At 50.3% G+C, this 27,597-nt stretch overlaps 1 protein-coding gene across 2 annotated transcripts in view; it reads right to left on the bottom strand.

Annotated features, from left to right (window-relative positions):
- GALNT10 (polypeptide N-acetylgalactosaminyltransferase 10) overlaps window positions 1–27,597 on the bottom strand; it is a 218,728-nt gene that overhangs the window by 11,140 nt on the left and 179,991 nt on the right. For both annotated transcript variants that reach the window (XM_040498391.1, XM_040498400.1), the window contains exons 5-8: window positions 26,609–26,794; window positions 22,567–22,750; window positions 16,641–16,758; window positions 1,685–1,792 (exon numbers count right to left, since the gene is read on the bottom strand). In XM_040498391.1, the coding sequence (XP_040354325.1) occupies window positions 1,685–1,792; window positions 16,641–16,758; window positions 22,567–22,750; window positions 26,609–26,794 (596 nt within the window). The remainder of the gene's footprint in view (window positions 1–1,684; window positions 1,793–16,640; window positions 16,759–22,566; window positions 22,751–26,608; window positions 26,795–27,597) is intronic.

Here is a 27,597-nt window from a genome sequence, read left to right as displayed (position 1 = left end):
ACAAGTGAAAATTAAGTGAGACATGTATGGAAGATGCTTCGCCTGACGTCTAGCCCACAAGAAACTTTTATGTGTTACTACAGTTAGCTGTTATTCACTGAATTCATCTGTGGTTCGGTAAAGAGGAGGTGGGTGGTGCCTTTTTACGAGGCAGGCCTTATAAATGAGTGGATAAGAAAAGGATGCTTCGGGAATAGTCCTGCTCAGGGGTCAGAGGTGTCCCCATGGTCCCACCACTCCTAGTAGCTGGGAGTCGCACTCTTGGGCTTACTGACTGACGTTGTTCTGTTTTCCTGCCTGGCACCTTCCTCTGGGATTGCCAATGGGATCTCAAAAGAAATGGGATTCCTACCTCTCCAGCTGAATCTAAAACCGCCCTCCCAACCTACCCGGGTCTGATGGGCTGTGTCCTAAGCGCGGATGGCAGATGTGGCTGTCCTTAGAATCTTACACCACTAGAGGGCACTGCTGGCTCTCTTTTTCTTCAACACCGGCGGCAAAGCAGCCCCTGGAGCTCAGCTCCCACCTGGGGAGACCCACTGCCTCGTTGAGCCGGCTGGTCTTCCTTGTACCTCGCAGGACTAAGGCTCTTCCTGACCCAGAGCCTGCAGTTCTGCATGTCATCAGGTGATGAGGAAGGGGGAGGCGGTGGCCAGGGCAGAGGGAAGCTGTATGGACTGATGCCAAACAGGCTTGCAAAGGGGTCTCTGTCCGAAGGGGTCTCCACGAGGCAAAGCTGTGCCAGTTACCGAGTTACCTTTCCAGCTTCCCCCAGACCTCCCTGCGGCCCTCTTTCCTTTCTGGGCACCCCCATCCACCCCATTTTTCCTTTGTAGTAACCTTGTTGTTTTTTTTCAAGACACTTAATATTTTAAAATTTGAGGCTCAGTGGAATATCATTAATTCAAAAAACAACCCCCAAAACAAATCTCTGGCTAACATTTTTATTTGTAGCCAGTGGCCATTTAATTCAAACAGCGATTAATACAAACCATTTTAAGCTAATGAAATAGTTTGACACACAGACTTTTTGGCAATGTTAGTGGGGAGGGGGTGGGGAGAAGAGCAAGATACTTACATTTATTAACCACCCTCATGCCTGGAACTTTTAAGTACTTTGTCTCAGGCTTTCTCAGTGTCTCACACCGCTCCACCTGCACGAACATTTATCTAACAGGCTTCTTTAAATCACTTCTGGTCTGACTTTGCACCTATGTTAGCTTTATCCTAATAATACCTGTGAAATCACAAGTCTGCTACACTAATACATCTTAACTTCTAAAGCACATTAATTTAAACACATGTAAATAAAAATGTTCCTATGTCTGCCACCTAAAATCATCTTGTCTGTCACACTTGGAGTAACTATGCTATCTCCCTGACTCTCCTGGCAATGCTAAGAGTCACCAACAAATTAGCTTCTTTTTAAGTAAAAGAGGAAACACAGGCTCAGAGGAGTTAAGCAACCCTCTCAAGGTCACAGCTCCTAAGTGTTTAAGCAGGGGTTTAAGTAAGTTCTCTTAAACTCGATTTCACCTGGAGAGTTGGGGAAGGGGGGGTGCACATCCCCCCCCCGCCCCCCCGAGGCACTTGGCTTGGAGTTCCCAGGTGTCTCAGGATGCCTCTACTCTGCTGATGAGCCTAGCCCCTCACCCCGTCCCCATCCAGGGAGCCATCACCTTACCCGGGCCAGGCTGACTCCAGCGGGGACTTTGTAGGGTACATATTTCCTGTAGATATGGCCCACCCTGGAGCAGGGAATGTCCTCCATGCGGCCCCCACACATCCACACCTGCAGGGTGGGAAGGGAGAAAGAAGATGGTATTTCTGCCTCTCATTCACCACCGCCTCAAAGGTCACTGCCCCCTCCTCCAATACATTCACTAGAAGCATCAGCTTGGGACTATTAAAGCTCCCATTCACAGAACGAGGAAAACACAGTGATAACCACAGCAGCTTTCAATAGTTGACAGCATCGAGTGCCTCCTTGTTGCCAAGCAGTCTGCTGCAAGCCCCCCGTGCACAACTGCACTTAAGCCTTGTCAGAAGACCAAAGAAGTGGGTAGTAATGGAGCTCCCTTTTACAGATGAAGAAACGGAGGCTCAGAGAAGCTAAGAAGCTTGTCTAAGGTCACAGGGTTAGTGAGTGGTGGAACTAGAATTTAAACCTGGCTTTAGCGGACTCCAGAGTTTGGGCTCCGAACAAGTGCAGGTGTGGGGAGAGCTGTGTTGAGAATTCTAGGCAGCAAAGGGCGGCTCAGCGGGAAGGACTATGGTGATCGCCTTAGTAACGTCTACCACAGGTACGAGAGGGGAAGAGATAGCACCTAGGCTCTGTATATTTACCGACTGTGGTACCAGGTTCTGTAGTTTCCTCTGAGATCTACAAGCCTCTTGCTGGGTCACCCTGAGCAGAGGCAGCAGGCTCCCTGCCCTGACTTCTCTGCAGTCCGGCTTACTAAGCCACACAGCTGGCTATCACCGTAGAGAGGAATTCCAAGTTTCTCCTTGTGTTTCCCTACATTCCTGGCGTCACAAAGAGCTCCTGAGTTTGACTGCATGTGGTCTGATGGCAATGTGGGAAATCTCCGGAAGTACAATCCACGCTGACGCATATCCACTAAGGGGCCTGGCCTAGACAGACCGTCCTCAGCAGTCCTGGGGCCAAATGCTGGCTCAGCCACTTACCAGGTTTGTGACTTTGATCAAGGTACTTAACCTCTCTGAGACTCAGTTTCCTCATCTGTAGAGGATTAAATGAGGCAGGCCGTGGGGGTGAGATATTGCATGTAAAGTGCTTACTTAGCACAAGACTTAGCACGCAGTCCTAACAGTTACACACTCTTATGATTCATTCAGACATCTGGCTAATATTCATGGGGTCTCTGCTACATGCCAGACATTGTGCTGGGCACACACGTGGCAAGTTTGCCAAGGCCCTTGTTCTCATGGAGGGGGAGTATGGTGTGCAACCTCCAGGATGGCCCCCGGTGATCCTCACTCTCTGGAGACACCTCCCTCCCGAATGAGTCACATGAGGACTGAGCCGTGTAGCCAAAGGAAAACTGCAGAAGTGGTGGTCGTAGAAGACACTGTGGCTTCCACCTTCCTCCGTGGGGTCACTTGCTTTGGGGCACCTAGCTGCCATGTTGTGAGGACACTCGAGCAGCTCTGTGGAGAGGTCTAGGTGGTGAGGAGCTGGGGCCAACGTGCCAGCCAAGCTGAGTGAGCCGTCTTAGAAAGGGATCTATCAGGCCCAGTCCAGCCTTCAGATAACCATGGCCCTGGCTGATACCTTGACCACAACCTCACGATAGACTCGAGCAGAAATGTCCTGCTAAGCCACTCCCAAACCCCTGACCTGGTGTGGGTTTGTGTAACCTTGCGATACTGTCTATTACCGTTTGAAGAGGGTATGTTCAGGGGGTTTTTCTCTTGTGGCAGTAGATAATCACTACAGAAAGCCAGTTGCAGATGGTGATGTGTGCTATAAGGAAGCCAAAGCAAGGTAACTGGAGAGACTCATTGCCTGGATCTCTGAGAAGTGATGTTACCTACGCCAGTCAGGGATAGCCTCACTTAGAAGGGAAAATTAGATACAATACTTAGATAATGAGAAGGTAAAAGTAACATAAGGATCTGAGGGGTGAGAGAACAGGTGGAGAGAAAAGCAAGTGTAAAGGCCCTGAGGTAGGGCCAGGCTTGGTTGGCTTAATCCCTGAATGGAGGAAGCCAGAGGCCTGGAGCAGGAGCAGAGGTGGGCGGGGAGGTCAGAGAGAATCATAAGGGTCTTGCAGGGAAAAATAAGGAGGCTTCACCAAAAGTCTTCAGGGAGGGTGATGATATAATCCAATTTCTATTTTATGAAGAGGACTCTGCCTGAGGGGTGGAGAATGGGTTGTAGGGGGCAGGTGTGGGGGAGGGAAGGTCCAGAAGCTCTTGGAGATTGAGGCAGGTATGGCTTCGGGTTTGTGGGGGCTGTGGTGATAATGGTAGGGCCCAGCTGCACTCGGGACATTATTGCTAATCTTATTCCCGTGTTTCCTTGTTTGTGAATGACAAGTAGGAGTGGGAACGTCTGTAACCCCAATTCTGTGCAAGAGACTATTTTCTGGGGATATTGGGGATCTGGCTTTATGTCTCAACCAATTCACAGGCTCTAGAAGGACTGCTTTTCCTCCTCATGCACCTGAGGGTCCTCAGTCCCCCATGACCCTCTGCCAGCCACTGTCTCCATCCCACCCCAGATGTGCTGTATCCCGGGCTTCCTGCAAGGGGACCTGTATGCATGAGGCTGCAGTGAGTGCAAGTGCTGCCTGGAGAAATGCAATTATAGTCTGATCTTGGGGGAGAAAAAAAAAATTGAGCAAGTCAATAGAACAGAATATTGGTCTTGAGATAATGGGCTCCTGATGGTAGATTAATGTCAAGGCCAAGCCAAGAAGTTTATTTTCAAAGCAGGAGATATTGATCAGGCGCCAGCCTCCCATAACAATAACTCTTCCTTTATACAAAATGACTGACATGGAAGCGATGCTTTTGTCTGGCAGGTATCGCCCAGCTTGCTGCTGGGCCGCCCCTGTCTTTTGGGAGGCAGAGTGGCACTGAACAGATGGGGGACACCTTACCCCACTCTATTTCTGACGGTCTCCTGGGCAGTTGACTAGGCTGGCGTCCAGCTCCCCTGACTCCATATTAAACTCACATTAGTTAACAAGGTTGTGTCTCCAGCTCTGCCTGGCAGGGAACCTTCCTTTATGTAGACAACGATCAATCTCCACATCCTTCTCTTTGCTGTGACCTCTGGTTTCTTTGGCCCTGACCAGGCTGGCCATCCGCCTAAAGGTTCCTGAGGGACCAGGGTGACCTTGATCTGCTGAGAGGTTTAAGGCATCCAAAACACCCGCAGATTCCCGAGACGTCCGGAGCCCAGAAGGAGTCCTAGCTTTAGACGATGGGTTTACTCCTCAGCTTTCCTGCCCTTCCCTGAGTGAGAACTGCCTTCAGAGACAGAGATATCTGTTTGTTCAGCTAAAGCTGCTTCCAATTCCTGAGTCCTCTTTGAGCACCTGAACAACCTGAAGAGGTATCTGGCAGGAGCCCAAGACTGGAGGGGACTCTCCCTCCAGGAACACGACAAAAGATGGAGGCACAGAATGGTGTCATGACTCAACCTGGGTGGCCAGAGGTGGTCTTGGATCCCAGGTCCCATGGTTCCAGTCATGGCCCAAGCCACCCACCTGTGCACCTCTAGGGTCCTCTCCTACCTTCCTTCACAACTGAGGCAACAGCCACAGATGTTGACCCATGATGACCATGGCACAGGGGTTATGAGCACACAACCCTCTCCATTCCCAATGCCAACTTGTGCAGCCATGTGACCTGGCACAAGGCATTGACCTGGGGAGCGACAGTCTCCTCACCTGTGACCTGGGCATGGCAGGTCACTACTACCTTGCAAGGCTGCTGAGATGGCATGAGACAGCTCATGAAAAGCACTCAGCTTAATGCCTGACCAAACGTACCAAACGTAACTACATTAGTCATTTCTGCTTGCAAAAGAACGAGAAATGCCACCACCTTGAAATTATACAGCATTTGCCCTTTTGCCCAACAGCATGTTTTTTTTATCCTATGGCCTGATTTCCTAAATGGAAATCATTCATTTTTGAAAGAGAGAGAAAGAGAGAGACAGAGCATGAGCGGGGAAGGAATAGAGAGAGACAGAGACACAGAATCTGAATGAAGCAGGCTCCAGGCTCTGAGCTGTCAGCACAGAGCCCGATGCGGGGCTCAAACCCACAAACCGTGAAATCATGACCTGAGCCGAAGTCAGACACTTATCTAAGCCACCTGGGTGCCCCATGAAGTTTTTCTAACTTGGTGGCAGAACCTGTAACTGACTGGGAGATGACAGGGCCAGGCAGGGCTGGGGCACAGTCATGGGGGCACCACTTGGGGCCTAGGTGCCCCAGGGTGTTCTCCTCTCCCCCAGGTATCACACCTGCGGGGAAAGAGTCCAGCTGATGGCAAAAAGAAGGGGGAGCAGCAGCCAGATCACATTTGGCTGGGACCCCATCACATTTGGATGGGGACACACACAGACCACCGAGATGATGTACCTGCAACCCCTCTCTGCTGGCTTCCCTCCCTCCCTTTCTGTCAAGCCCCTTGCCAGCCTCCAAGCCCACAGGGCACACAGCTGCCTGCCTTGGGCGCCGTGTTGCTCTGCCTTGAGGAGTTTGCAAACACCCCGTCAGCTCATCTCTTGGTGCCTTTCTCCCCTGCGCAACAGCCTTCTCACTTCTCATGGAAGCACTGTGCCACCAGACAAGTACAAATCTAATTGTAAAAGCTTGCTCCCTATTCATTTTCACTGCTGCTTTGATTTATTTTATTAGCAAACTTCTTTTGTGTGATGACAGGCTTCATTACAGTGTCTATAAAAGACAATTACTTGCTCTTATCTCCTAAACTGAGGAGGGAAGAAACAAATGGTGATGTGCATCAGAAGACACTCGGGGACCCAGAGACAGTGTGGCAGAAGGGCCCATCCTGTGAGGAAAACATGAGCCAGCAGGGGCCCCGGTGAAACCTCTCTCTGTCAAGGACATGGCTGCCTGGAAACCACCAGGCATGACTGGTCATCCTTCCTGCTGACGGCCAGGAGAAGACATGTCTTTTGCTTTTGGGATCTCGGCTGAGGACCCCTATGGAATTCCAACCCTATTTAGTTGCACTTGGGGGAACATAATATGTTAATAGTTGCCACCAATTATTCTGCATTATCTGTGTGCTTAGAAGGTACATAGCGTTCCTGTTATGAACTCCATTCTGGAGTTAAGAACTGAGGTCTAATCCAGGCTCCTCAGCAAGCTTTGTGAGTCTGAAAGCCTCAGTTTCCCCACCTGCAAAATGGGATGAATTATGTGTGCCTGATAGGGCTGCGATGGGACTGGAATGATGTAATTCTGAAGCACAGAGGGCTGTAAGCAATCCATATAGTGTGATTTGGACACATGGCAGCTGGGGGGCACTGGAGGCAGGCCATGCAGTTCCCCTCAGAGAAGAAATGGCGTCATATCCATGTCTTCCAGAAGTTCACATGGTTTTGAATATATTAGTTTGTTTTGAATAAGATACTGTTTCGGAGAGCTTACCAGCATGAAAGGACCTCACTCACACTAGTTTGAGATATTTATAATGGTTACTGGATGCAGCTGGTGAAGAGTAGGAAAAAAACAATTTTACTTTATTTTTAAAAACCACTTGAAATACAGATTTGAAGGGGTACATGCACCCTGATGTTTATAGCAGCATTATCAACAACAGCCAAACAATGAAGAGAGCTGAAATGTCCATCGACTAATAAATGGATAAAGAAGATGTAGTGTGTGTGTGTATATGTATATATATACATATATATGTGTGTGTGTGTGTGTGTATGGGTGTGTATAGGTATATATACATATATACCTGTACACACACACACATACATATAGTGGAATATTAGTGACCAAAAAGAATGAAATCTTGCCATTTGCAATGATGTGGATGGAGCTAGATGGTATTATGCTATGCAAATGAAGTCATCAGAGAAAGACAAATACCATATTTCACTCATATATGCAATTTAAGAAACAAAACAGATGAACATATGAGAAGGCGGGGAAAGAGGAGAGAGGGGAACAAACCACAAGAGCCTCTTCATGATAAGAGAACAGATTGAGGGTTGATGGAGGCAGGTGGGTGGGGGATGGGCTCGATGGGTGATGGGCACTAAGGAGGGCACTTGTGATGAGCACTGGGTGTCGTATGTACCTGATGAGTCACTGAATTCTTCTCCTGAAACCAATATTGCACTGTCTGTTAACTAACTAAATTTTAAATAAAAAAAATAAAAACCATTTGAATTTACTTCCAGGTTAATATATTATTTTATATAATATAGTTTTAAGCACATATGTGTATCTAAATGAATAAATGAAATGTCTAATTCAACAACATCCTTAGGTGTTTATAGACAAGCTGACCAAAAAATGGGAGGTGGCTGCCTTACACTGGGGTTTTGTTGCTTAAACTAATAAATGAATTTAGTCAAGTTGCAATTTCCCTGAGATGTGACTCATACTTGGGACAGAGCACTTTCATAACCACACAGTCAGAGAGGTCCTATCATACCTTTTACGTGCGAGGAAGCTGAGGCCTTGCGATATAAGTGCCTTTCCCGAGGTCCCTCAGCTCATAAATGGCAGAGTCCAGAGTGGAATCTGGGGCTGGGTCCCCCCAGAACTAGGCAGCTCTGAGACCTCCAGGCAGACTGTACCTTCCTGGTTTGATCTTTCTTAAGCCTGGTCCAGACCCTATTATGGTCTTCTGCCAAGACCCCTGTCAGCACCTGTATTGCTACAGAATGAACGGGCACCCCTGGCTTGCAAATAAGGCTCTCTGCCATCTGTTCTTCTCTTGATCACTTCTGGCCCTCTCCACATCCCCCAGACTCGTGTTGTGGATGCTGAGAACCAGCTGCGGTGCGTTCACTTGTCTGTGGTGTTGGGCGCCGTCCTTCTCTTCCCATCAATAACGCAGCCCATACATTCATTCACTCATTCATTTACACTGGACCTAGTCATTGGGCAGCGTTGCTCTAAAACCCTGTCAGAAGAAATGGAACAGAAACTCGCTGTCAAGGGTGGACCCAATGACCTGAACCTGATGATGTAACAGGGGGAAGGTGCTGGGACATGCTGACCAACTGCCAAGCAGTCTACCCATTTGCTCTGACCTTCCACATCCAAGCCTGAGAACGTTCTCCGTACAAGACCCCACGTATTCATTACCGCCATAATCCTCACCTTTGGGAGCATCAGAATAATCTGGAAAGCTGGTTAAAATACAGACTGCTAGGGCCCCACCCCGAGGGTGTCTGACTCAGCAGGTCTGGGGTGGAGACTGAGAATCTGCATGTCTAACAAGTTCTCAGATGCTGCTGCAAAGGCTGGTCTGAGGACCACACATTGAGGACCAGTACATGCTGGAATAGTGACAACCCCTCTCAGGATAATGGTATTAGCTAGTTCACACAGACAGCCCTGTAAGTTTCGAGTTCTTAGTGCCCTTGTAGATGAGAAGATACAGGTTCAGCAGAAAGGGCAAGTGAGCTGTCCAAGGTCTCACTGAAAGTTCATTCCAAAGCTGGGCCTGGAGCCAAGGTCTTCGGCCTCTGTCCTGTCAGCCTCAAAGCTCTTTCCACTCCTGTCTTCTTGTAACTGCAGCCTGACCGCATCAACCACAACGATGCAAACATTAACAGCTACCGTTTATTGATCATTTATTACATGCCAGGCACTGAGCTAAGGTTTTAACACAGTTTGACTAACATCACGTTCACACCCATGCTATGAAGTAAAGATTATTCTATCCCCATTTTACAGCTATGAAGTCCAGAGAGATTAGGCCACTCACTTCCCCAAGGTCACACAGCAACTAGCTAATCAAGTCTGCACCAGAACCCAGGGGGTTTGATTCTGAAGGCCATGTACTTCATCCGATGGTGTTCGATGGTGTTCTAACATGAGGGTTCTGGTCAGAACAGCTACCACTTACTAAGTGCCTCCTTTTTGCCTGGCTCTAAGCCAGATGAATGTTTCATGCCGTTTAGTTCTTAGAACAAAGCTCTGAAGAAGTTATTATCTCCATTTTTAGCAACGAAAGATGGAGGCATGGACACAGGTATGTGCTGGTTGGGAAGCCATGGATGACATATGACCCTTGGGCCTTTGAGCCACCTTCCTGGAGGAATGGTGGGAGATGCAGGCCTCCACAGACACATTCATGGAATTTCAAAGGGCTTGCTGAGAGTCATGAGCAGAATGCTCTCCCTGCTCCCAGCAGGCGGCTCCTGGGAAGCCTGGGCACCTGTAGCCAGGAGGAAAATGCTGCACGCGGCAGAGCATGTTTGCGGCATCCTCGGATAGCTTAGCCAAAGAAAGAATTAGCACCAGGTTCTCAGCAGCAACTCTGCAGCTGGTCTGAGTCAGGTGGGGGGGGGGGGGTGGGTGGGTAAGTGATGGGATGGGGGAGGTGTTGCCATGCAGGTCCTTGGATGGTAGCCCCAGATCACCTTCTGCCCCTTGGGCTGGCCTCTGGAAATCATTTTTCCCTCCTGAGCAGCAACGCAACTCCCCTCGGGGCTGGTGCTGACTTCTGGACCCTTCCTGTAAAAAGGGCCTCTGTCTAGGCTGGGCCCACCTTTCCTCCACCCCTCCCACCGGTGGAATGAGTTTAGAGTCAGGACATCTGGGATTTAGCTCTGGCACTGCCACCTTCTAGCCGAGGGACCCTGGTCCAGTCACGGAACCATTAAGGGTATCAGGCCATTACATCACCTGTACCCAGTTTCCGGTGTGCTCCTGCCTTCTTTTCACACTATTTCACTTACTCCTCCTGACGACGCCATGAGTTTTACAGAAGGAAAGCCTGAGAGTTTTCTCATTTAAAATCTGCCCCAAAGCTGCAGCCTGAGACTGGGTTGGGCTTTGACAGCTACGTCAAAGCAAACCCAGGGGCCCTGATACCTCCTGCCTCTGCTGGGATGGGTTTCCTCGTGGAACAAGACTGTCCCCTGTCCCCTCATGTGGCATTTCATGACTCCCTCGCTCACATGGACCTGCCCCATGGGACCCTCAGGGAGGAGCCACTGCCTCCTCAGGCCCACCCTGCAGAGCTACGCTCCGTCCTTCCCTGGGGTGTCCTCGCTGTCACTCCCTTCTCTGGAGGCCTCCCTTGGCGGGGGGTGGTGGTGGTGGACTCTCATGCCTGAACTTGCAAATGGCCCAAACACAGCACTGGGATGTATATGGTGGGGCAGGGGATGCTGGAAGGGCTGAAAAACCATTTTTCCTTCTTAGTTAAAAAAAAAAAAATCTTCTTTCTTTCTTTATAGAAGTGATATGTACTTATGATGAACATATTCATTGTTATAGAAATAGTAGAAGGGGACAGCTGCACCCTGGAGTCCGGCGGGGGCCCCCGCCCCCCCGATGCCACAAGGAACAGGACGCTTTCATGGCGTGCTGGGTCAGAGCACAGGCTCAGTCTGAAATCCCCGCTCCAGCTGTGTGAGTTTGTGGAAGTGACTTAACCCAAGCCTCAGTTTCCTCATCTACAACACGGAGAAAGTGAGAGCACCGCCTCGGGTGTCTCATGAAAATTAAATGACCATGCATGTAGAGTGCCGTGCACAGAGCCTCACACATTACTGGTGTGAGTGACCAGCAAACACCAGCTGCTAGAAGGATACTCTCAGGGTTTTTGTTTGCTGGTTTGCCTTCATCATATATTTAAACACCAAACATGGGATCATATTATATATATACACAATTTTTCATTTCTTTTTTTTAATTTTGAGAGATAGAGGCAGAGCATGAGCAGTGGAGGGTCAGAGACGGAGAGAGAGAATCCCAAGCAGGCACACAGCCTGACATGGGGCTTGAGCCCACGAACCCTGAGATCGTGACCTGAGCCGAAATCAAGACATGCTCAACCGACTGAGTCACCAGGCACCCCGATACTATTTTTCATTTCTGTTTAAACTTAACTTTGGAGGCATCTGGTCTTTTAATATCATATTCCATTGTTTAGATGTGCTTTTATTTATTCCCTAAGGATGTATATTTGGGTCCTGTCAATCTTCCCCCATTGTAAGTAAGGCCTCAACAAATAACTTCTACCCAAATCTCTGCTCATCTTTGCAGTTGTCTCCCTTGGATAAACTCCTGGGTGTGGAATTTTGGGTCAAAGAATGTGCTTGCTTTGGTACATAACAGATTTAGCCCAATTGCTATTAACAAGAGGTATCCACTTACACCACTGCAAAGCCCACACCTTTCTCATGCCAGCTCATCCGTACTGTCCGGTGGAAGCATCCTGTCTCCTGGATCTCAGAGATGAAGATGTCCTAACCCTGCCTCCTAAGGACATGGTGCAGTCCCCTTCCTGGCTTGTTCTACTGCCACCACCTCTAATCCAAACCACGCTTGCACCTGTGTAAGTCAAGGGACTTTCCCCACAGCATCGTATCCGATCCTCTCTCACGGGGCAGGTAGGAAAGCTGTATCAGCACTGTCTGGGATGTGGGGGCCAAAGAGGTCAAGCGATTGGTCCAGGATCCCCAGATGGATGAACAGATGGATGGAAAGCCAAGATGAGAAGCCAGTGCCCTGCCTTCTCACCGAGTACCCTTCCCACAACACCACCACTACCAAAAGGTGTTGAGGTAAGTCTAGGAAGAGCGGGGCAAAGGAAGTTTTATCAGATACAAATTGATGCCACTAACAGTTATTTAAAACACCTACTGTGGGCCACACACTGGGTATAGAAATGGCCTCCAGGGAACTCAGAGGCCAGTGGGTAAGACAGGTCACCCGTTGGGTCACAATTAACATGAGGAATTCAGAGCTAAGCCAGGAGTAACGTTGGGGTGGAGCCTCGTTAGCACAGGCAGCTCAGGTAAGGCTAAGTGGGGGCCTCTCAGACTAAGGAAAGGCATTTCCAGAAGAGTGAACAGTGCCTGCTTCCAAAGATGACCGGACGCACGAGCCTGGGGCTTGTGAGCAGCTCCATATGGCTGTGCGGACACATCTGTGTGGACGTCTGTGGTTTGCCCTGCCCCACATTCATTCCCCTTCTAGAAACAATGACTGGGCTTTCGTTTGGGGAACCAGCTCATCTCCACTTTCCGGTCTCCAGGATGGACATGTGACTGCAGCTGACCAATCAGAACATGGCTCAGGGATGGGCAAGGAACCAGCAGGCCAGTGAGAATCACCTTGGGGACTTCTACAGGAAGGATGGGAAAGATAAACTCTCTTTCCAGTGGGATGCTGGGTCCACAGAGAGAAAGCCTGACCTGAACAGGAAGCCAACCGAGATGAAAGTTGTGCCAAGGGACTGAGAGAGACGGAGACCGGATGAGATGGGTTAGTCTCTGGATCCAGCCAGGCCTGGAGGGTCTGCCCTGGAATTTCAACTGTGTGAGCCAACTGATTCTGATTTTTGCCTTCAATCAGATGACTAGGGTCATCTGTAACCAAGAGTGCAGACTAATGCAATGCGGTAGGAGGATGGAGGGTGGAGAAATGAGCAGGGGTCAGCTCACAGAGGCAGGTACAGGCGGGCTCTGGAGTTAAAGATTTAACCTGCCACCAGAACTGGGAAGATTCTAACCACCAAACAGGAGAACTTCCATGGTGTGACTGTGCCTTTTGGAAACAATATGTCTCCTGGCTGAGAGAGTGTGTCGGGGTGGGGTGGGGGAATCAATGACTCTTCCAGAAATTTCAGAGCCTTAGAATACCTTTTCTAGGGTTTTCCCATCAGGATAGATGGCCTAGTCTGGAATTGGAGCCAAATTATTAATTCATCAGTCCTGATGCCACATATCAATTTATCTTAATTTCTGAAAATGCACTCAGGCCTTTCAGACCAGTCTCTTTTGTCCATCACCAGGAAGAAAGGGGTCTTAGCAGAGATTAAGCGGAGGGAATATGGCCCTTTGAAAATGCTCCGCTCTGGCTGAAATGAACACCCACATTTCAGGGAGGCATCTCTGGCGGATGAATGGGCTTGCCTGTCTCCTCCGCACTGTGGCAGGCTTTCCACAGGGGCTTGGGAGACAGTGCACAGGCAGATGGACCGCCACGGGCTCTGGGAACCCATGTTCTCAAAGCCAGGACAGAGAAAACTGAGGGAGGAAAGTCTCCCTTCCAGACCTGGGAGCCTCCTCATTACGCAGAGCCCTTTCCCCTCGAGAGTGAAGGACATTAATTGGATCAAATGGAAACAGGAGCCAGCCGCCACCCCCCCTCCCGGACGAGAGATTTCCAATATGGCTTCATTACCAAGTCTTTTGTAAATAAACTGTGTGGAGAAAAATGCCATTTGTTCTGCTGTAATTGCCTGATGAGCATCATTAGATAGGTCTTTGAAACACACAGAATGAAATCATTTTGGGTTTGGGAATTCCTTTGTGCAACTCCTTCTCCATTCACTATTCTCCACAGAGGGTGTTTCTGAAGGGGGACTTCTTGACCATGGAGGCTGGTTTCTGGCCAGCGATCTACCTGCTCTGAGTGTGTCACAAACACGTATTTATTCAGTGCCTCCTCAATGTCAGGCAATCCTTTCGGTACCTGGGACACAGCAGTGAGTGAAACACACAAACAATCCTACCCTATCGAAGTTGACATTCTGGTGAGCTCTCAGAACACAGGTGTGCCCATTTCTGGGCACACTTGGCAGAGAACCTGATAAATCAAGTTTGCTCGATGGCTGTATTGACAAACCGCGAAGTTAAAAGTCCTTTGATTCCTTGTGTGTGATTGCACCGTACCCACAAGGATGCGACATTTGGAAAGCTAGACTGCACCGGGCTATGGATACCCAATGACATCTGTGCCATCACCTGCCAGGCCTGCACCCATGGCAGACATCACTCATCAGTCACCACCCTCGTTCTGATCAGCTTGGATGCAGCTTCGGAATACATATCAACACCGCGCTGGGTCGCCCCTATCCCAGAGCAGATCAGAGATGGCTGGGAGAGGAAATCTATTTGCTACTTCTCACGTAGACGGTCATTAATTCACTTCACTGAGAGGCTGTAGAATATCCCAGTAAATTAAGAACGAGCCCAGGAGGAGGCAAAAACAGAAGAAAGGGGGGAAAGACCACTGCCAACTTCTCAGGCTAGTTTCCCTCTCTAGTGTTCTCTCCTGTCCCTAAAGAGGCCCAGGAAACGTGGCAGGTCACAACGCAGGCTTTGCAGTCAGGCCCCCCTGCGGTCAGGTCCTGGTTCCGCTATTTCCACCTGTGTGGGGCCTTGGGCTGAGCCCCTCGTGTCTTCCTGTGAAATGGGTAAAATGATGACACTGCTCTGCTAGGGTTGCTGAGAGGATTAAAAAGGCCAACACGTGTGAAGGGCTTGGCATAGGGTCCCGTCAGCTCCGAGCAGGGCTGAAATTCAGCTGTTGTGGACCAGAGCTGACACAGACTTGTGTCCAGCCGGTATCCGCTCTGACTGGTTGGTGCCTGGGCCGCCATCGCCATTAAATACTTTGAACACCAACCCTGGACGCGAGTGTTGGTTAGGTTAGGGGCTGGTCCCCTTCGGAGAGACAACTTCAGAACTCTGGAAGCAAAACAGACACAGACCGCCCTTCAAACCCAAACGATGTTTTGGTCGTTCTTGAGTTCTTTTCTTGCTACTCAAGAATTTATGTTCCCTAGTTCTGAACTGCTCAACCAGAGGTATACATGGTGATGGCAATGATGTCGATAACGAACATAATCTTTGGGACGTTGTTAGGAAGCACCCAACTGTCATGGTCGCATTTAATCCTCTGAACAACCCCGTGAAGATTCAAATATCATTAAGCAGATTTTGTGGCAGCACAAACCGAGGCTCAGTGAGGTGAGCCTTCCTTGTCTGAGATCACACAGTCTGTTGGAAGTGGCAGGGCCGGGATCTGACCCCAGCACCGAAGTCTCAATCACGGTGTCCCGCCTAAAAAGTTGATGCCCGATTCGGGGGGCATCAGGGTTGTGTATTCACAGGGCTCGGTCCAGTAGTGGTGCCGCTGGCCATCCCTCGCGGGCTGGGGGTATGCCCTTCCAGGGGCCCTGGGGATGCAGACGCAGACCCTGGCCAGACATAAGGGGGCACGGGACAAGCTAAGCCTCCCCTCAGAGGGACCGAGCCTCTGTTCGTCACCTGAGACCAATATGGAATCCCACAAATGAAGGGGAGGAAGTGGCCCCAGAAGGGTGGGTGGCTAACTAGTAACCACCACGTCCTCAACTACCATTGTCAGCAAGCTTCTACAGCACACGGGCTGGTCTGATAGAGTAAATATTTACTCACTGGATCTTGAATAGTTTCTACCCATTTTTAATTGCTGGCTGTGTCCCCGGGTTGCATGTTAAATACTTCTAAGATATTATCTCGTTCGCTCTTTGCAATAGCTCTGGAAGATAGGTAGTATTATTATTCTGTCATTTCAGAGGAGGAGAGAAAGCTAATCTAAACTTGCCCCAAATCACACAGCTCCTGAGTGGTGGAACTGGGATTTGAACCCACACTTTTCTGACTCCACAGCTTGAGCTCCTGACCACTGGTCTCTACGGCCAGCTCCAGCAATGGTGGATACAGAGAAAGCACACTTGAGAGGGGTGGCCACGACCCACTAAGGCTAACTGGGAATCTGCGAGGCCACGGGCCATCCCCAAAGCACAGCATCCCTCCAGGCCTGTGTGTCCCACTTACCCCGGCTTCTCTTCCCCCCTGCTGGTTTGCTGGACACCTCACTGGGAGACACCACCTTTACTGGAAGCAAGACCTGTCTTATTCCAACACTGCCATCCTAAGAAGGGGACGACGTTAAGGTAAATGGCAGTCAGAGCTTAGCAGCCTAAGGAGACACCCCACGTCCACTATACACACGCAAGAAGGAGTGGCCCATGGCCTCTGACTTGTCACCTGAGGAGCAGGGGCTGCTGAACCCTGAGCATCCAGAGTCTTTCCAGGCTCAGAAAGCCAAGGGGGTGTGGCAAAGAAGGGGGCTTCTGAAGAGCCGGCTCACCTTGAATGAGATTTCATACTGCTCCCCTCCCCAGATCTCCAGGCCTGGGTCGTACCCACCCAACTCCCAGAACCATTTCCGATCCACAGCGAACAGTCCACCGGCCATCACGGGAGACCTGTCAGGGAAGAAGAGTGTGGTGTGAGGACAAAACGTCCTGGCGGCAGGCTCCGAGTGCAAGATGACACTGCTATTCCCCCGGGGAAGGTACTGCACACTGCCCCAAGGGCACAGCCTATGTGTCTAGCAGGGAACCCAACACCCCTCCAAGGGAGGGCCCAGGCTGTCTTCTTTCTTGGCCATGACTTCCCTTCTTAAATACTGCATTTTAACCAAACGGATCCAGAGCTCCTTTCCACGGTCACTTGTGAGAGGAAATCACAGTAACGTGCGCCTTGCAGCGGCATGGTCTATGCCTCTCCAGTGCTCCCCCGGGTTAAATGGTCTGAATCGGGTCCCTCTGGGACTGTCTGCGCAGTAGAATCTCTTAGATGACAAAACACGCAGCTGTCTGGGCCCTACCCCAGACCTAGGAAGCTATCCCTGGGCGGTGGAGTCTAGGAATGCGTGTTTTCAAACAGCCTCCTTGGATGAGTCGCCCTCAGCTGCCCAGCACTGGACAGGAGTTCTGCTGAGAGTTTGCAGAGGAAGACACAGCTTCTGCTCTTTCACGTAAACTGGGCTAAGACGAACTCTGCACACTCACTGTCTCATTACCCACTGAGCGCCAGCTGAGCCGTAGATGCTGGAAGAATGTGCAGGTAAATCAGAGCTGGCCTGGGACTTTGGGGGATGCTAGTGTGGCCGGGCAGCTGCCTCTCAGGACAGAAGGACCCAGAAGATGGATGGGAGGTACCAAGGGCCTCTGGGAGGTGCAGACGGCACTAAAGGAACATGGAAAGAGCGAGTGTCTGCCACCAGGTTTTGGGAGTGAGGAGAGAGGCTGGGGCAAGAGTCAGGGAGGGGTGCTCGGGGTGGTGGCATTTGAGGTGGGTTTTGTTTGGACAAGTGGGCAATGAGGGGAGAGGAAGGTACCCTGGAGGGGAAAACCACAGGAGCAAGGGCACAGAGATGATAAACGGGGCAGTGCCACGGGTAACAAGTCAGCACAGCATCATGCCAGGCCAAGGGCAGGGGTGGCATGCTGCAGCCTGCCTGGGTCCCCCTGGTGCCTCACACGGGGCTGGCACCTGAGGGGCCGCTGGTACTCGCTGAGTGACAATCTCGCAGAGTGACCGTGTCCTTGTCCGGCTCCACTGGAAGACTCCAGACCCTCAAACCAAGGAACATTCCAGCAGCGAACTCCACGCCACCTCCTGGCCTTGGGAACTGCAGGTTCATGGGAATTGGGCTGATTTAAGAAGAACTTAGCCGACCCACATGCCTCCCATGCTTCATGTAGCAGATGAGCCTTGACAGCATGGCAGGGACTCCTTTAAAAGAAGATCCCCTTGAATATTCACTGAGGGCTTGAATGTGGCAGGTGGTTGACTGAACTGATGATTTAATAAAATGACTGCTCCTTGAATTGACCTCATGAGGTGGGCCTCATCCTTATCATCCCATTGACACGTGTAGAAACCTGAGCACAGACCGGGAGGTAACTTGCTCCAGGCTTCACAGCTACTAAGCAGGATTCGAATCTCTAATCTATGCCAGAGCTCACACCCTCAGGGCCACAAAACTCTGTCTCCTATCAGGGAGGAGCCATGGAGAGGCAGGTGATGAGTGAAAAGGACAGGGGAACAGGGATGGGGAAACTGTCACTCCACTCTCCTTTACCTTTGGTGGGATGTGAGATGAAGTGTTTAACCACTGAACCCCGTATCGCCCGCTGCAGCGACCAAGGGCCACATGCGGCTACTGAACACTCGGAATGGGACTACTCTGAATTGAGTTGTGCCGGAAGTGTAAGGTAGACGCTGATTTCCAACACTTACTGTGAAAAAAATAATAGGTCTCATTAACCATTTCAGGGATGCCTGGCTGGCTCAGTTGTGGGGCCTGCGGCTCTTGGTCTTGGGGTTGAGAGTTTGAGCCCCACACTGGGTGTAGAGATTACGTACACATAAAATCTCAAAAAAATAATTTCCAAGTGTTGGTTACATGTTAAAGTGAGACTATTTCAGATATACTGGGTTAAACAGAGTATATTACAAAAATGAATCTTACCTGCTTCTCTTTACCTTTTTTTATGTGGCCACCAGGAAATTTAAAAGTATTTTTGTGGCTCCCCTGATTTTCTACTGGATGGTGCTCATTTAACATCTCAAAGCCTGTCCCCACATCTACACAATGAACATGTAGCTACATTTCCTAGCTCACACTGCTGTTATAGTTCTGAAAGTACCCAGTACTGTGAAACATACGGTGTCTAATATCAACTTTCCTTTGTCTTCTGAAGATGGTGGGGTTTGGGTTTTTTGGCTGGAGCCATACACTGCCTGGAGAGGCAGGGAGCGTTTCTGAGCCAGGGCTTCGTGGGAAATCAAACCCAAGACTCTGCATGCGGCAAACCCAGCCTGGGCGGGAGCCCGGGGCAAGGACCTAGGAGCCGCGGTGGAGCAGGGAGAAGATCAGCCTTAAGGCATTTTGGATGCTGGATGCTGGCCTCCAGAGGGAGGCCTCTCCTCCAGCCCCATCTATTTCCTGCCCATGTTCAGCAAGAACAACAACGGTTCTGAGGTCTAGTGTCTACCACTCACTTTACCGACATCTTCTCCAGCTCTCACAAAGCTCTATTAGGCCCCTTTTCAGACGGAGAAGTCTGGAATTCAGAAGAGTGACATACTCTGCTCAAGAGCATGCGGTTACTAAGCGGATGAGCTGTGGTTCCAACCGGGGTTGGCCCCCCAAGCCCATGTCCTTCAAACATCATTCTGTTGCCCTGGGCCTGTGGATTGTTCACTTGCGGGCACCGTGGAGCGGTGTGCAGGAAATGACCAGGATTTTTCTAGTGGCCTCTCTCCTGGGTTTTGTCCAAGTACAATACAGAAAAGATACTTTTGGAAAGAATCGGAAGATACAAAGGATGGAGGGTCCCTCGGGAAGCATCTAGACCAGTGGGTCTCAACTGTGACCACACAGTTCGCATCGCCTGGGAGCTTTAAAGACTATTGATGCCTTGATCCCATCCCAGACTCTGGTGTGACTGGTCTTGGGTGGCAGGTGGCCTGGTGGGTTTTGTTTGTTTTTACAAGCTCCCCAGGTAATGCCAATGTGCAGCCAGGGTTGAGAGCCACTGCTGCAGGGCAGGCCCAACCCCTTCAATATCCAGGTGAGACGACTGCGGCCCTGGATGGACGGGGTGGGGGGCGGGGGGGGGAACTACTGGGGCCTCTGCTAATGAGCAGCCACATGACCTGGCCTTACCCTCTCCTCATCCTGCAATGAGGAAGATGAACGTGCCGAGACCCATCCACATAGGGCCCACGACTAAGCTTATGGTACTGGTTCAAACCACAGGGGGTTCCGGTTACCCTGAAAATTCTGTTCTCTGGAGTACCCCATTCCGACCTCAGCCTCTGCTGTGTGTCACCTCGGGCAAGTCTCATGTCCTCCCTGAGCCACAGGGTCTGTGCCAGTCAAGGGTGGAGGATTCCAATTACACCCTGGGGCTCTGTTGTGAGGGTTGTGTGCGGTCATGTCGGCTGGGACTGCTCTGCCGGCTCAGCTCAGATGTTGGCTACTCCTTTTGTTGGTATTACTCTCCAAGAACTCGGGGCAACTGGGGCCTCGGGCGTGCGGAGGGTGCTAACTGCATGATGTCGTCTTGGGTTCTGACAGTAGTGGTTGGCCATGTTCAGGAGACCAGAGGTCAGGGGAAGAACACGGATGTCTGACCTGCTCAAGTGGCACGGGGCTCCACCCATGCCCTCTGCCCTCAGCTCACGCAACTCCCTTTGCCCAGCCACCTTTTATTTCCCTGAACAAGCGGGGCCTCTTTGCCCCTCTGAGCCCTCCCTTGGGCCCAGAGCATCAGAGGCTCTCCTCAGGAACCGCGGTGTGCCCTGTGCCCATGACGATGGCCGAGCTGCCAAAAGACCCCTTTCTCAGGTGGGGAGTGTGAGGCACAGGGAAGCTGGAGTTCACTGAGGCTAAACTGTGGTTAGGCAGGTGTGGATAATGGCCTCCCAAAGAAGCCAATGCCTAATTCCTGGAACCTGGGGATATGTCACCTTACACAGCAAAGGGACGTTGCAAATAGAATTTAAGTGAAGGATCTGAGATGGGGAGATTGTCCTGGCGGGCCCAGTGTAATCACAGGGGTCCTCATATGTGAAAGAAGGAGGCAGGAGGGTCAGAGTTAGAGAAGGAGATGTGATGATGAAAGCAGGTGCTGCAGAGAGATTGTTGGGGGAGGGGGGGTGGGAGAAGGAGGGGGAGTGATGGCGGAAGGAAGGAGGGGGAGACTTGGACATGTTAGGTTACTGGCTTTGGACACGGAGAAGGTGGGACACCTGGGTGTCTCAGTGGGTTTAACGTCCCAGTTTGGCTCAGGTCATGATCTTGCGGTTCCTAAGTTCGAGCCCTGTGTCGGGTTCTGTGCTGACAGCTCAGAGCCTGGAGCCTGCTTTGGATTCTGTGTCTGCCTCTCTCTGCCCCTCTCCCGCTCAGCTCTGTCTCTCTCTCTCTCTCAAAAAAATGATCATTAAAAATATTTTTTTGGGGCGCCTGGGTGGCGCAGTCGGTTAAGCGTCCGACTTCAGCCAGGTCACAATCTCGCGGTCCGTGAGTTCGAGCCCCGCGTCAGGCTCTGGGCTGATGGCTCGGAGCCTGGAGCCTGTTTCCGATTCTGTGTCTCCCTCTCTCTCTGCCCCTCGCCCGTTCATGCTCTGTCTCTCTCTGTCCCAAAAATAAATAAAAACGTTGAAAAAAAAAATTAAAAAAAAATATTTTTTTGAAGATGGAGAAAGGAGCCACGAGCCAAAGAATGTGGGCAGCCTCTAGAAGCTGGAAAGGGCAAGCAAACCGACTCTTCCCTAGAACCTGCCTACACCATGCATTTAGCTCAGTTAGACTTCTTTTCACACTTCTGACCTCCAGAACTTTAAGAGAATAAATCTGTGTTGTTTTAATAAGCCAGTAAATTTTGGGTAATTCATAATTGGGAAACTAATACAGCAGAAGACTGGACTTTGGCTTTGTACCCAAAGGTCTTTCCACATCTCTAGGAAGGGAGCCAGGGGCTCTAATTCTGGCCTGGCACTGACTCACTGTATAAGTGAGGCCCCCCTTGTCCTGGAGCCACAGTCTCCCCATTTGCAAGGGACTGGAGTCCATTACCTGTAGGTCCCCCCAGCTTTCACATTCTAGGATGTTACGGGTCCACTCCACACATTGACCCCTAAACTTCTACCGTGGGACAAGCTGCCATTTCCTAACACTTCCAAGAGGGCCTAGCTGAATGATGGGACAGCTGTCTCCAGGGGCAGACAGACCTGCAGGTGCACCCAGCCTTTACTGCTTCATAGCTGTGAGACCTGGAAAAGGTGCTTAATCTCCTGGAGCCTTGGTGTCCTCACTTGGAAAACATGGATAATAATTTTTACTACGTATGGTTGTTGGGGATTAAAAAGGATCAGCATGTGATATGCTCAGCACTGTGCCTGGCATTTAGAAAGTGTTCAGCAAGGGGTGGTGGTGGTGATGCTGGTTCTTGCTGACCACGGGGTGCTAGGCTTGAGGGAGAGAGCAACTCTGTTCACCCCCAGCTGGCAGGAACACTGCACAGAGGTGGCCAGCTGGGAGGGCCCTGAGCTGAGGCTCTGAGACAGCCTGGGAGGAGCTGTGCTTCCGGTTGGGGATGTTTGCCCTGGTTCCCCTGCAGTGGACTTTTAGGGGGAGGTGGTGGTCCCGAGTAGGGTGTGTTGGTGAGGGGTCACTAGGTCAGCCACTGGGACCAGCCCAGGTCACTTGTACTTACTCAAATGGGTCGCTTGGGTCAGCTTTCTGAAGTTCTGGAGGAATCGGTATCCGCTTATAGTACATCTCCCAGTCAAAGGCGCCCCGCATGGCATCGCCCGCCTGCGTTTCGTACCGAAAGTCATCGTGGTCGATCACGTCAATCATCGGGCACACAATGGTCTTGCGGTTCCGGGCGATGCGGTCTGAAGAAGCCAAGAGATGCCCATTACGGAGGCAGGACAGGGCAGCAGCTAGGTCCACGACCCTGCTCTGCAGCTTACTCGCATTCTTAATGTGTTCCCTGAGTGACTTCTCCGAATGCTTGAGTTTGAGAATCCGAAGAGCAAGGGAGAGGGCAGGCTTTAAGAAAGATGGACCAGGGCTCCCGTCCCAGTCCTGCTACCTGCGAGCTACATAAACAATGTCTCTGAGCCCCAGTGTTCTCCTCTGTGAAATGGGGAGAAGAGGTTCAGCAACACAGGCTGGTAGGAGGACGGGATATGACGACAGTCTGAGGTATCCAGCACGGTCGCCTGTAATGGTCAGCGCCATTGCAGAGAGAGATTAATTTCCTTCTGGGAGGGCTCCTGTTCTGGCCCTGTCAGGCTCCACATTCTGGGTCCTAAGCTTGACTCGTGGCCGAAGTAGCCAGGCACGCCAGCTCCTCAAAACTTCTCAGCTATGGTCAGTGAACAAGTGGTCCTCCTTGCGAGAGAGTTTAGCTCGCTTTTTCCAACAGCCAGAACTACTGAGGAGGGCATGTACTATCCCACAAACTCCTCCTGACTGATGTACAAGCAAAGCCTGGCAAACCTCTGCCCTGCAGGAATGCTACAGGCTAGGTGATTCAAGATGGCAAGGGCAGTCCCTAGCCAGATGGCTTTTTACGATCCCCGTTATGCCAGGGAGAAGCTGATTCTATACAACACACTCTGCCCAACCTACCAACCAGAATTTTAAGCTTTGGTTTGTTCTGCTCTTCGATGTTCCTTCTGCCAAGAAGCCGTGGCTGCAGCTTGGGGGTGCCAGTGATAAAGGGGCCAGTGGGCTATGCTGGGGTGCCTGGCTGCTTGGGCCAGCAGTCAAGTTCAAGGGTGGGAATGTGGAGTCTGGTAGGGCCAGTGTAGGCTGGCATCTGCCTGGGGCTTGGGCTTCATCAAGTACTTTTTTCTTCCAGGAGAGAAAGCAGCATTCTTGCCCTTTCCTAAACTGCAAGACAACAATCCATAGATGGGTCATTAAATTGATCGAATGTGTGTGTGTTTTTGTGTGTGCATGTGCATGTGTATAATGAACCAGGAAAGAATATTGAATGTCAGGGTGCATTCCACCTGATAAGAAAAAGTACTTTTTCAGGAAACAGGTTTCCGTTATATTGCATGGGTGTGTATCTGTGTCCTGGATTGAGATGTCCAATGTATTTCTAACTGTGGCACATTGGTTTAAAAAGTCTGAGAAGTGCTGCTTTCGGCAGTGTGCCCTCTGGGCTACCAGTGCCCGATGTACCCATGGTGTGTTTAAAAAACTGCCAGGGCTGCTCCTGCCCCAGGTGCACTGAATCAGAACCTGTGGGGGCAGAGCTTGGGTCTGCCTTGTGAACAGGCTCCCTAGGGGTTCTAATGAAGTCGAAGAAACTTCTCCAGGGAAAGATCTAGAGAGGGGCCTCCCTTCCTAATTACAATTATTCACGCCCATGCAGGGGATTTCACTTCTGGAGAGGCTCTGGGCTGTGGCTCTGCTGCAGGCTGGCTGAGAGCGGGAGGTGTGAGGGGTCAAGGCTTAGCATCAGAGAGGCAGCATTCCAGGGGGCTGCGCTCACTTGGGGACAGAATGCCCAGGTCCCAGCCCTGGCTTTGTCACCTACAAGCAGTATAACCTTGACAAAGATTATCTGATGCCTCTGAAACCTCGCTTCCCTGCCGACAAAATGGAGGATGACAGCACCTGTCTCATGGGGTTCCTGTGAAGACCGAGGGGGACGGTGGGGCCAAGATGCTTAGCTCAGACTCTCACACATTCACACATCCCATTAGTGCTCCACGGACATTGCTGTGACCAGGATTGCCGAAAGAAGCTCAGAAGCTGAGCATCTTCCTCATTCTCTTTGCTCTTTAGTTTTCTCATTTGTTCTACGTGGATAATAAGGCCTGGCCTGTCTACATTCCCATGTAACTGTCAAATTCAAAAGTGGCTGTGGCCTAAAAAGCCAAGGGACTAGCAGAGCCATGATGATGATGATGATGATGATGATGATGATGATGGCAGAAATGAGGATAAACAGTGGCTTTCCTTTGGGGGGCTGAATCCTTCTCTCTGGCTCAGGAATTCCTCATCTTCACAGAAGGCAGAGAGAACTGTGCATGGAGGTGTTAATGGTTTTGAGACAAAGCCCTGATGCGCTCTGTCGGCTGCTCATATTAACAGGGACAGACTTTTGCATCTACACCATTGGTTCACATTTCTATTGGAAAAAGAAAAAATAAAAAGAGGGAGAATGTTTCCTCCATGTATTCTGCAGATTATGAAAATTACCCTCATATATTTCCATAGAAACAGAGTTAAGGGCTATTTAGACTCCCAGCTCAGCTTTGTGGCCCTCCACTTCGAGTCACTGAATGACCCAACAAATGAATTGTTCCTTCAGCACTATAAATTAGGTGATTTATGGTGAGACTTTTTTTTTTTCTCTTTTTCTTTTTCTCTTTCAGTAATGAGAGGCAGATGCAGAGACCTCTTGGTTTAATTAAATACGGAGTTTACCAGAAAATCTGGGTTATATCCTTTTCCTAACCCAGTGGGATCCTGGACCCTTGGGATCAGCAGCGTATCATCTAATACTGAAGTTCCATGCTGATCTGCGTTAGAAAACAAATTGGCTGGATTAGCCCATTCAACCGTGTGGGTTTTGCTTTCTGTTCTCACCTCTGCCTGATGGTCTAACCAGTGCTCATCCAAGTGTGGTCCTCGGACCAGCAGTGCTGGCACCACCTGGAAGTTGGTTAGAAATGCAGCTTCTCAGACCCTACCCCAGACCTCTCCAATCAGAAACTCTGGGGTCCAGCACTCTGTGTTAGTGAGTCTTCCAGGTGATTCTGACACAGGCTCAAGTTGGCCCTGAACTACAGTCTCCTTTGCTTCCTGAGCTTTCTGTTATGGTGAGCATCCCCATTCATTTGTGAGTTTTAATTTCTCCCTGGATTGATAACGCTTCTCCAATCTGTCTCTGGCCTGTCCCTCACCTGATTCCCAGTCTCAGTAGGACATTTCCTCTTTGATGTCCACCTGTTAGCACCAGCTCATCACCTTCCACAAATCTGAACTCCGCAGAATTCAGACCTGCTTCTTCCACAAGCTATGAGGCGCCTCACTGCCCAGCATCCAATCCTCTTGTCTCCCTTCTGTCCACATGGCTATGATGGATGACTTCTGGATCATGCTGCCCTGTCCACAGCCCTTTCCTGATAGCTGCTGGAAACTCTCCAGAGAGGAAATGAATTTAGGGAGGCAGTGTGATTTCTGACCATGGACAAAATTTGGGGCCAGAGAGATGGTAACTTTGACACTTATGACCCAAGGGAACAATATTGAGTCACTCAGTATCTCCAAACCTCAGCTTCTTCTACCATGAAATGGGGACACTTTTGACCTGGCATGGTTTTGTGAGGACTGGAGATAATGCTTATCACTTCCCTGGCTCAGTAGCAGGGCACTGAATGTTAACTATTCTAAGTTGCTAGGATAATGTCCCTCCACAATGTGGCTCCTACAGCAGACAGCCTTGACTTGCTTTCCAATAAAACTTGAACTAATCTGGGAGAGGCAATCATGTAACTAGACTGTAGTGTGCTGTAGGACTTTGGGTAAGTCACTTCCCCTCTCAGCTTCCTTCTCTGTAAAACAAAGGGACAGGACTCGAATGGATTTTTAAGGTCTCTGTGAGCATTCCTGAATCCCTCGTGGCACCTGGCATTGGATGGCAGTATCTCAAGCAGTCAAGAGAACCCTTGTGGATGATCCCTGCAGAAGGCTGGGGCCCACCTTGCCTTGGGAGGGTCTCTTACCGAGCAAGGGGGGGAGCCAGTTGACATTGGCTTCACAGTGTGAGTCTAAGAATGTGATGACATCCCCAGCTGCTGCAGAGGCCCCCAGCATCCGGGTCCTTATCAGCCCTTCCCGCTTCTTGGTTCGAAGAATTCTCACACTGGGGAAGAGGGCCATATAGTCTTCAAGTGGCTTCTTCAAGTGTTCTGTGAGAGAGACAGAAGAAGACAGATGGACAGATGGGTTAGAACAGCTGCTTAGTAATCACTCTTGTGACTGCTCCCTTACGTGTGCACCATATTTTATAGTTTATTTTTTTATTAAAAAATTTTTTTTAACGTCTATTTATTTTTGACAGAGAGAGAGAGACAGACAGAGCATAAGCGGGGGAGGGGCAGAGAGAGAGGGAGACATGGAATCGGAAGCAGGCTCCAGGCTCTGAGCTGTCAGCACAGAGCCTGATGTGGGGCTCGAACCCATGAGCTGTGAGATCATGACCTGAGCCGAAGTTGGACGCTCAATCGACTGAGCCACCCAGGCGCCCCTGTACTTTATAGTTTAGACACAGCTTTCCCATACAATGCCTCATGGGACCTTTCAGATATGGCCAACGAGGACAGGGACCACCACCTGCATGCTGTAAATGGGGACTCTGAAGCTCAAAGAAGTCCAGGGATAGTGCCAGACCTGGAACACATAGAGATCATCTGCGTGAGAGTGTGGGCAGTGGTGGTTTATGCTTGGCTGATACCTCTTCCCTCATTTTCTGGAATCAGCACTCTGATTTTTCTTGGTGAAACTGCCCCTCCCATTTTCCATCCATTATACTTTGGTGGGGCTCACCCACCCCTGGGTCCAAGGGGGAGGAGCAGGTAGGATGGGCCTGACCAATCAGGGCATTCCATTTCCTTGCCTACAGTGATTGGTTCAGGAATGGCCATGTGACCCGAGTTGATCCAAATAATGAATCCTGAGAAGTTTTTTTTTTTTTTTTTTTTTTTTTTTTTCA

Source organism: Herpailurus yagouaroundi, unplaced genomic scaffold (genome assembly GCF_014898765.1).
Source record: "Herpailurus yagouaroundi ecotype Mexico unplaced genomic scaffold, PumYag 29, whole genome shotgun sequence".
Classification (NCBI taxonomy): domain Eukaryota; kingdom Metazoa; phylum Chordata; class Mammalia; order Carnivora; family Felidae; genus Herpailurus; species Herpailurus yagouaroundi.
Note: the sequence above shows the minus strand (reverse complement) of the source record. Positions and strands in the feature narration are given on the sequence as shown.